Below are 10876 nucleotides of genomic sequence, written 5' to 3' on the forward strand. Positions count from 1 at the left end.
TAGCTCACTGAGAGTAAGCAGTCATGAACAGCCTGCAGAGTGATGTGTAGTAAATTAACAAAACAGAAAACCTTGTCAATAATTCTGGGTAAGGAACTGATTGACTATTCTACAGAAAAAAAGATGATGATACCAAATTTACAATTAAAATAGTCTTAGCTAAGTGTGGAATAAATTAGAAACATATCGAACATGGTGTTTATGGTGTATGGAACCCTCCTTAACCTTCTAACGCTTTTAGTGTTTTTTATATGTGCTTGGATAATTTGCCTGTCTGTCTCTCTGTCTCACCACCTCTCTGTCTCTGTCTCTGTCTCTGTGTGTATCTCTCTCTCTCTCTCTCTCTCTCTCTGTGTGTGTGTGTGTGTGTGTGTGTGTGTGTGTGTGTGTGTAACATGCATACATGGTGCCATGGAGGCAAAAAGAAAAAGAACAAAAAAAAAACCCATACAATTATAGTTGTGTGCCTCCAGACAGGTTCTGAGAATCAAACCACCCAGAAGAACTTTTTTTTTAATTTCGTTTAATCTTTTTTTACTGTCAAGATTTTTCTCCCCTTACCAGTTCATCCACTGACTGTTCCACATTCCAAAACTCCTCCCCCGCATCTCCACAAGGATGTCCCCACACCACATCACACCCCACACCACACCAGATATCCCCCCTTCTTGGAACCTCCAGTCTCTTGACGGTTAGGTGCATCTTTCCTGACTGAGTTCAGACCAGACAGTTCTCTACTGTATATGTGCTGGGGCCTCATATCAGCTGGTGTATGCTGTCTGGTTGGTGGCCCAGTGTCTGAGAAACCTTGGGGAGGGACAGGTTGGTTGAGACTGCTAGTCCTTGTACAAGATTGGCCTCTTCCTCAGCTTCTTCCAGCTTTTCCCTAATTCAACCACAGTGGTCAGCAGCTTCTGTCAATTGATTGGTTGTTAATATCTATATCTGATTCCTTCAGATGCTTGTTTGGTCTTTTGGAGGGCAGTCATGATAGCACACCATAGCCTCAGCAACAGTGTCAGGTCTTGGATCCTCTCCTTGAGCTGGATCCCAATTTGGGCTTGTTGCTAGACCTCGTTTTCCTCAGACTCTTCTTTTTTGTCCCTGAATTTCATTCAGACAGAAACAAGTATGGGTCAGAGTGTTTTGGCTGTGGAATGGCAACCTTATCCTTTACTTGATGCCCTGTCTTTCTGGAGGAGGTGGGCTCTACAAGTTACCTCTGCTGCCTGTAGGGCATTGAGTCCTGAGTGTCTCTCACCTCTCAGGTCTCTGGTACATTCTGAAGTTCCCCCCTCCTCCAGCCTCCTGAGGTTTTCTGTTTCTGTTCTTTCTGTTGGCCCTCAGGGCTTCAGTCCTGTGTCCCCCCCAACTCAATAGCTGATCAATTTCCCCTCTTCTCCTCCCCCTTCCCTCCCAGGTTCCTCCCTCCCTACCACTCTTGTGATTGCTTTTTTCTCTCTCCAATGTGGGATTGAAGAGTAGTTACTTGGGCCCTCAGGCTTGTTAACCTTCTGGAGTTCTGTGGATTGTATCTTGGGTGTTCTGTACTTTTTTGTGGCTAATATCCATTTATTAGTGAGTGCTCTTAAGCGCTGAGCCTCCTCTCCATCCCTGATGCTGTACCACTTTACCGAACAATTGTATCTTAAGAATTTGTCTATTAATATTTCATTCTGAAGGATATTTAAGGGCACTCTTATTTGAGATAATTGATACAAATTTATTTTTTATAGTGTATAAAACTATAAATTCCTAGAACATACAAAATAATAAAGATGGTGTGAGTGCCAAAATTGTAGATTATTTTTATTTATTTATATGGTTTTTCTAAGAAGCTATTGTGAAGGTATTGATAAAAAATGAGAATATTTTTGTTACATAAGATATTCAATTTACACGAAATATATAGAAGACATTGAAATTTAAAGAATTTCTCCTGATTATATGCAGTATTAGATGTTAAAGAATTAGATGATACTGTATATTTTAATTTCCCAATACTAAATGAACTTGAGCTTTTTAAGATTTAAATGGGACTGGAGAAATGGCTCAATGAGTAGGACTTTTGCATAGCATGAAGACATGAGTTTTGATCCCCAGCTCTCCCACAAAGCTGGTTATGGATGCACACATCTATAATCCCAATTTTGCCAGAGGAGTTCAAAGGATCCCAAGAGCTCACCAGCCAACTCGTCTGTTTGAATGGATGAGCTCCAGTTACACTAAGAGACTCTGTCTCAAAACAAAAGATGCAGAGATAGAAAGAACACCAAACATTGACCATTGCCTTCCATTCAATTTCACACACATGTGCAGATGCAAGTGCACACATATTATGAGCAATGGTAAACGCTTTACATGCAGAAAATTTAAGTTCATAATCAGTGAATTGCTGTAATTTGAATTAATATTTGAAATGAAGTAGAAACTTATGTATGGCAGGAAAAGAAAGAGTGAAGGAATTGTCCCATATGCAATTTATCTTCTAATAACCCTGAGTAAAAATTCATTATTATTTAAAGAATAACTTTATATTATTCTCATTATTTACTATCTCCACTCACAAAATACCAAATATTAGTCATTAACATAACCAAATTTCTTCTATAACATTTCAGCAATGGCTTTACTAGCAGAAAGCAGTTCATCTTAGGATACCATTCAAAAAAATTGAGTTTATTATAAGAAGTTTTGTTATTAAATGTTATAGCCCCTGAGGCAACATACCAATCACCCTGTTTTGTTACACATGGAAAAATGTTGAATTCAGCTCTGAGCTTACTAAGATGTAGTGATATATGTGGGACTCGGGCTCTAGTCCACCCTATCCTTATTTGGATGGAGCTTATTCTGTATGGGTAAATGGAAAGCTCATAAGTGAGAGGGTTACAGTTAAGTGGCAACCAAAGTATGACTGGAATGCTAAGAACTAAGGAGATTATTCCAGAGTGGTTATTTAGATTATTTACAAAGATTTTAAGCAAAAGAAACATAAAGTAACTCTATTCAAATATACACTGATATATGACAAAAACAGTGCATGAAATTTAATATCTAATGTGTTTCATTTTGATACCGTTTGCTTTGTACATGAAGGGTTTTTTTTTTAACTTCTAGGTGAATATTGGATTGATCCTAACCAAGGCTGCTCAGGTGATTCCTTCAAAGTTTACTGTAATTTCACAGCTGGTGGTGAGACGTGCATCTATCCAGACAAAAAATCTGAGGGAGTAAGTACCAATCTATTTGGCAGTGAATGTTGACACTTCCTGTCATGTTTTTGCAATATTGAACTAAACAGGAAAATTTTACTGTCGTATTTTCATTTATCTGCTTTTCTTACAGGGTAATTAGAATATTTCATTTGCATAAACATGAATAAGGCACCAAGCTGGTGCTCCTGGTTCACACGTACTTCTTTCCTTCATGTTGTTACCCAGATGTATTCTTTAGGCACCTGCTTGCTCTCAAAAATTCTATGGCTTTCCATGACACAGCACGGCTGAATCTCAAATCTTAGAGAACATAAGCTATTCTCTGCCCATTATCACATGATAGAACTCGCAGCTGCATATTATGTTGAAAGTGGAACATTTTATAAACTATTAATCTCTTTTTAAAATGAACACATGCCAACTTTACAAATATTTTGAATATTTGATCTCGCCAAACAAATTCCCTGATTCTCGCTTCACGGTATTTGGATATTGAGGTTTATCTCTAGAGACACTGGCCGATCTTCCGTGTAAAGAACCGTATTCAACTCACATAATGACATTGTCTGATATTATATAAGTAGGAAAATATCTATTTACTCTATTCAGTTATTAAACCTTACCTTTCGTATCAAGCAGTGTGGCAGACAGAGGGATAGAAACTACTTCAAATATGTCAGCTAACAATGTTTAGAAAGTCATATATAATTATATATGACCATCATTTACTTACATTTCAAATGTTATCCCTTTTCCCAATTTCCCATTTATAACCCCTCATCCCATCACCCTCACCCTTCTTCTATGAGAGTGTTCCCCCACTCATCCACCCACTCCTTCCTACCTTCCTGCCTTCCTGTCTTCCCATCCTGACATTTTCTTACACTGGGCATCAAGCCTTGGCAGGGCCAAGGGCTTCTCCTCCCTTTGGTGCCCAAAAAGGCCGTCCTCTGCTCCATATGCAGCTGGAGCCCTGGGTCTGTCCATGTGTACTCTGGATGGTGGTTTAGTCACTGGGAGCTCTGCTTGTTTGGTATAGTTGTTCTTAATTCTTGAGAAGTCTATGATTTAAGCTGGATGAGACAAGCATATTTCCTTGAAAGAAGTCATGTAAATTTACATGACTTCTTTCTGCTCTCTTATAGCCTGTAATGTGCTTTTTGAGTTAGTTTCTCCCTTTTCTGTGCTTTTGGCTAGAAAATCTATCAGGAAGGCAATAATAACTCAGTCTTCATCCATGACATTCACAGGATCTAGCTTGAAGGTTGTTCATATATCGTTTTATGCAATATAGGACCCATACGATTCAGAACACTTGTTGGCCTTCTAATCATACCAAATTTTCTGATAAGCATGCAGACAATGATATTCATAATTTTATCCATTTTTAAAATGTTTTTCTATTCTCTCCCAACAGGTAAGACTTTCATCTTGGCCGAAGGAGAAACCAGGAAGTTGGTACAGTGAATTTAAGAGAGGAAAACTGGTATGTTGCTGCCTCCATATCCAACAAAATCTCTTAAACTCCTTAGGTGAAGCTCCAACCAAGTGTCCTCAGAAGCTGAATCAAATACATAAGTAATGCCATGAAGAGTTTCGCATGCTTCCATAGTTCCCAGCCTTCAGGTCTTAGACATCAGTAATACCTTAAAGCTTAAAGCATTGAATCAAAGTAACTGAAAGGATTTATGAAAAAGAAAGTATAATCAAATGAAAGATGCGGCTTAGCATCATAAAACAGGGTTTTTTTTTAATAAAAGTAGCGAGAGTCAAAATACATCATCTACCTAGTATCTCTAACTCCATCTATTTTAATTTCTGTCTCCTTGAAACACAATTGCTCTTTGTTCCTAATTCAACGAGAACCTGAAGAATGTGCAAGTTTTCCCTCCTCGGTTTCATGAATATAATAAACAATTGACAGCTGAATATAATAAACAATTGACAGCTCGTTTTTTGTGTGAAGCCCATTTTACTTAAATATTTCAATGCAGTGACCAATTCCATGTAATAGTTTGCTAGAAATAAAGTAAGATTAAAGCCCTAATTAAATTATATTAAAGGCTGTTAAAATGATTTTTTTAGCTAATTAGGAATTTCTCACTATTTCCCAATAATCCTGGTAATTATTCACTTATTTAATATTTTAAGTGGCATTACTTTCCACAACTAATAAATTATATATTTAATCCCCTTACTTATACACACGCATCGATATTCAGCAATGACTTCTAATGAAGCTTTCCACCTGACTTAAATATTTTTAGTCATATACTGGATATATGTGATGCTTTTTCATCTATTTCAGTGGTAGTAAACATATATAGAAGTGTAGGTTAATTTTATTTTAATTTATTTTACTTTGTGTAATGCACATCTAAAATACATTTCAACCTCACAAAAATCATCATTGCAATTTGTTAATTAGTAAGATTAAGTAAACTCCATTAAAAATAATACAGAGATTACAGATTTTCATGAACTCAATCTGAATACTTTATTTAAATCATGTACTACATACTTTCTGGAACACAGATTACTCCATTCCTGTCAAAATAGTTGAAGATGCCTATACCTTAATAATTTGCAACTCAGAACACTTTACTCTGTAAGAACAAGATCGTGATTGATACATACGTTGACTAAAGTTTTCTGGGGTGCTATGCTTGATGATGTTGATTTAAAAATAGAACCTATGCTTTACCTGAAAATGGACAAATTCCCATCTATGCTAAGAAGTCAAAACATTGTAGAAGACTAGGACAGTGTTAAAAATTCATGTAAAGTAGATAGATTGCAAGATTTCTGAAGAATCAAACCATATAAAAACCATCCACTGTTTACTTTGTGGCAAGAGTCTTCTTTTTTTTTCAAGAAAATAATTACTATCTTACCATTTAAAAATTTACAACTATACTTAAATATCTCTTGGAAGCAGAACATTTGCTCTCTTACAGTATTTACTTGTTAGAAAAAAGGCAGGAAGATAAAGTAAAGTAGTTTAAAATCTGAGCAGTATTTTAATAACTGAGGTGTGTGGGGAGTCCCAGTGCTGGGGGCAAAGCCCCTATCTGACTTTTTTGACTCTTGCCACATTTCTTTATAAAATGATAGTATTCCCTTTAGGATCACCAAGACCTGGCAGTGTTATTCACAGCCAGTATTTAACTATCCCAAGAATGAAGAACTGTAAAAAAATAAGAGTAATTGAAAAGGAAGAACAGTCCTGATATGCCTCATTACTCTTTTCTGCCAGCTTTCCTATTTAGATGTGGAAGGCAATTCCATCAATATGGTACAAATGACATTCCTGAAGCTCCTGACTGCCTCTGCCAGACAAAACTTCACCTACAATTGCCACCAGTCAACTGCTTGGTATGACGTCTTATCAGGAAGTTATGACAAAGCACTTCGGTTTCTGGGATCTAATGATGAGGAAATGTCCTACGAGAACAACCCACACATCAAAGCTTTGTATGACGGCTGTGCGGTGAGTCTAGTCTCAGTCTGCTTTCTTTCCAGGAGTTCGGGCTTGAGAAGCAGTGTGGGCTGCTTGGTTAAGGTGCAAATCCAGATGTGTTTCTTAAAGTGGGTATCAGTTATTAGGAAGACTTAGTGCTCAGCACTGACATATTAAAATTTAAGATACAACATATTAGAAACCACCTAGACACATGGACACATGATACCCTGAAATACAGTCCTAAATATCTAGTTTTGAAGATCTAGCAGAAGGTAACATTAGACCATATGTTGTTATGTATGCATCTGATGCTTGAAAAATATTAACAAGTCATTCAAATTAAAATAAAATAAAAACAGTATACTAACCAACCCCTGAATCTAAGAGTTTAAAAATGACAAAGGAATTGTATTGTATTATTCATAGACCTTTTTTGTTTGCCTTTTGAAAGAAACATCATACAAGCTTTTGAGCAATTGCATATTTTCCCCTGGAATTTCATTTATTCTCTAAAATTTTTTTAACATGTGGGAATTTCATATAATAGCAATTGCCTTTGTTTAGAGTTAATGGCCCAAGTGATGTCAGTTACAAACAACAAAGTCCATTATTTTAGCAATCTGAGTTTTGGTACAAGAAAAAAGAAGAAGAGGGGAAAAAGTGAGTCAGGAAAAGATCTAGAAAACTCCCCAGTGTATTGCATTGTTGTGGTTATAAAATTAACCACAGTAGAAATATTTTACTTTTAACTAGCTGATCTGAATTCCTACGCTTTTGCCATCAAAACTGGTGGTGTGCACCTGGAAGAATGGAACCTAGAAGGTCCATTAGGTGGGCTAAGGTCTCATGCAAGAGCCAACTTTAATTAGAGCATCAGACAACTTATGTTCTGAAGAAGTAAAGAATACATGAGCTCAAGCAGAATAGAAATTCAAAGATGGGGCCTGCTTGAAAATACCTTTTGAATAGCAAAAGCAAGCAACATTGTGTAATCAAAAGCAAACCCACTCATGTGTACTACACTTGGGAGGGGCACAGAAGCAAATTCCAAGAATAAACCCTTGCTTAGGAGAACCAGAGGAAATTCTGTCAGAACTCTCATCACGCAGCTCAGTGTCTCATCACACATGGACAGTGTTATTCTGATTTCTCCTAAAATAATTTAATTTTGTTTTTGTACCTTTAAACTTAAATTAGTAAGAATTTATTTATGTATGACTCAGTAGATACATTTCATACTGAGTTATATGTTTTCACTCAGATTCTTTTTAAACATGCATAATCAAGCAATTGAATCATACAGCAAAGTCTAATTGTCAACAAAGTTTAAATCTTCATGTGACATCATTGATTTAAAAAAAATTTTTTTACCAAGTTATCGGTGATCTCTTCTCTCTCACTTTTATAGCTCAGATCAGAAAATTAACTAAGGAAATAACATGTATTTTAATAATATTAAGTAATAAAACAACTTTTAATTTCTGCTTAACTTTACAGTCCCGAAAAGGCTATGAAAAGACAGTGATTGAGATCAATACTCCGAAAATTGATCAAGTACCCATCATTGATGTAATGATCAATGATTTTGGTGATCAGAATCAGAAGTTTGGATTTGAAGTTGGTCCAGCTTGCTTTCTTGGCTAAGATTAGGATGAAGACCATATGAAACCAACAGAAAAAATACCTTGGTGCCGCCAATCCATTTTATGCCACATGCAAGTTTTGAATAAGGACGGTATAGGAAACCTGTTTAGGAATCACTGATGCCTGACGGAGGCACAGTCCAAGGAAAGAAGTTCTGGTAGTCATAACCATGTAAGGTAGTGGCTGAGATGGCAACAGGGCTCATTCTTGATTCTCAACCCTCATCTCTCCTTTTCCTATTTGGATTTTGTTGGTGCTGTAGAAAACAAAAAGAGAGAAAATATATATTCGTAAAAAAAAATGGTGCTCATTCCCATCCATCAAAGATATAGTAAAAGTGTCTTTAATAAATTGTAATTATTTTATGTACAGTTCTACACTGTCTTCCCTGTGTCCATTTCCAAAACTTGCACGTGACTCTGAATCCCACCTATCTCGAATTTTGTGACAGTTGTGCAACTGTGATGACAATAAATATTGTGATACAAAATCTCAAGTTGTATTTCTGCAGACTCTAATTGCCTTTCTTTGATTGATAATAAAATGCCTTTGTATGTGTTGATGTTGAAGAGTTCAGTTATTTGATGTCATTGACGAATTTCACAGTGGTCAAACCCAGACACGCCCATCATCCCTGTTCTGCTAAGAGTAACTTTTTGAGTTTCAGCAAGAAATGTCACGCATTTTAAAAATTAATTAAGTGCTATACCTCGAAAATTTTCTTCTCAGAACCCAGACTTCACCAAATACTTGTATATATGGAAAACAAGAAAATTTATATTTTTGGACAGGAAAGTATGTATGAGAAACTGTTTTTAACATCCACCCAGGAATTAAGTTTTTGTACAATTATTTCTCTACCTAATCTTTCATTGCCTTCAGTGTGCTTCAGTAATGCAAACTGATATTAAAGATGGAAAATAAGCAATTGTTTATGAATTTGTGCAATGTTAGGTTTTTAACAATGGACTTTTAAAATCTGATACAAGTGGCATAGTCCAAAATATTATTTTACTTGCCCAATGAATACAGTTCCTTTATTTTAAAGTAATTATTTTCAACATCTGACCAACCTAGTAGCTAAATACATAGGGTGGACTGTTTCAAAAGTCATATTTGCTCAAGACAATCAATTCCTCTCTTTTTTTCCACTAAGGTATTTTTCTTTAACATACCTTGGAGTAGCAATAAAATTTTAAAATCACCAACTGAATTTTGTATCTATTTTAAGTAATATATGTAAGACTTGAAAATAAATGTTTTATTATAATTTCTTATATGAAGTGTTAAATTAATTGATACCAGATACCACTGGAACATTTATCAACTGATAATTTATCTCAAAGAACATAATCTGTAATCTTGACATTTAAAAGTGAACATTTGTAATTCGGAATTTCTTTATTTCTGAAACCAAGTTTGTAAATGTCCTTTGGAGGAAGGAGATATGAATTTTATCAATAAATCAAGTCTTGTCTACCTGGATTGGTCATTTTCTTTCTTAAGCAGGTTGCAATTCACTCTTATCTACAAAAAGACTTTTGATTGTCACACTTGACCATCCAGAAGAAAAATCTATAACCCTTGCATGTTAACCTTCAAAGATAAGTTCTCAAATATAGTTGATGATGGCATACATTTCCAAAAAAATGATAACTTATATTTAGCATTTCAAAATGGCCTTTACAGGTAAATATTTTACAAAGTCTCATACAGGTTCATGACTTCAAAACTAAAAATATTTCCCAGCAAATTATTAATTCCTTAAATCATAATGAGATAATGTTAGTTTAGGAAGAAAGTTTTCATAGAACAGTTAAATTACATGCATTAAAGAAAGAATATGTTGTATATTAACTTATGCCAAAGTAGTTGTCTTTTTAATGAAATAAATTTGATAGCTAAGATAATAAATGCAGACACACTTTGTTCATTTTTTTATGGACATGATCTTTTATCTGACATGAGAATTTTTCTCTCTTTCCTTGGATGATTTCATCTGGACAATAAATAAAACCAGGAAAATTAAGAGCACATTAATTAGATGACATTGGAAGAAAACAAAGTTATTGGAATTAAAAGTACAGATGCTTTTTCGATCTTGCACAAAGAATGGGTCACATGATAGTACAAGGAATTTTTGGAATAATTTTCATTCTTAAATTATAAGCCCAAAGTAAACAAAATAACTTGAAAAGGATTGTTTTGAGTGAATAAACATTTTATTATACTTCTTTTAATGGAAACCATCACAAAATGTCAGAAATTTTGGGAAGATGACTTTTTTTTTATTAACTTGAGTATTTCTTATATACATTTCGAGTGTTATTCCCTTTCCCGGTATCCGGGCAAACATCCCCCTCCCCCCTCCCCTTCCTTATGGGTGTTCCCCTCCCGACCCTCCCCCCATTGCCGCCCTCCCCCCACCAGTCTAGTTCACTGGGGGTTCAGTCTTAGCAGGACCCAGGGCTTCCCCTTCCACTGGTGCTCTTACTAGGATATTCATTGCTACCTATGAGGTCAGAGTCCAGGGTCAGTCCATGTATAGTCT

The 10876-nt window shown here is 35.6% G+C and overlaps 1 protein-coding gene across 3 annotated transcripts in view; it reads left to right on the top strand.

Moving 5' to 3' along the window:
• Col11a1 (collagen type XI alpha 1 chain) overlaps window positions 1–10231 on the top strand; it is a 195308-nt gene extending 185077 nt beyond the window's left edge. The window contains 4 exon segments of one of the 3 annotated variants that reach the window (NM_013117.1): window positions 3121–3233; window positions 4636–4704; window positions 6475–6708; window positions 8179–10231. In NM_013117.1, coding sequence (NP_037249.1) covers window positions 3121–3233; window positions 4636–4704; window positions 6475–6708; window positions 8179–8325 — 563 coding nt within the window. In that variant the 3' untranslated portion in view covers window positions 8326–10231. 3 annotated transcript variants of the gene reach the window in all.
• The last annotated feature ends 645 nt before the right edge of the window (window positions 10232–10876 follow it).

The sequence above is a fragment of the Rattus norvegicus genome, chromosome 2 (genome assembly GCF_021556685.1).
Source record: "Rattus norvegicus strain SHRSP/BbbUtx chromosome 2, alternate assembly SHRSP_T2T, whole genome shotgun sequence".
Classification (NCBI taxonomy): Eukaryota; Metazoa; Chordata; class Mammalia; order Rodentia; family Muridae; genus Rattus; species Rattus norvegicus.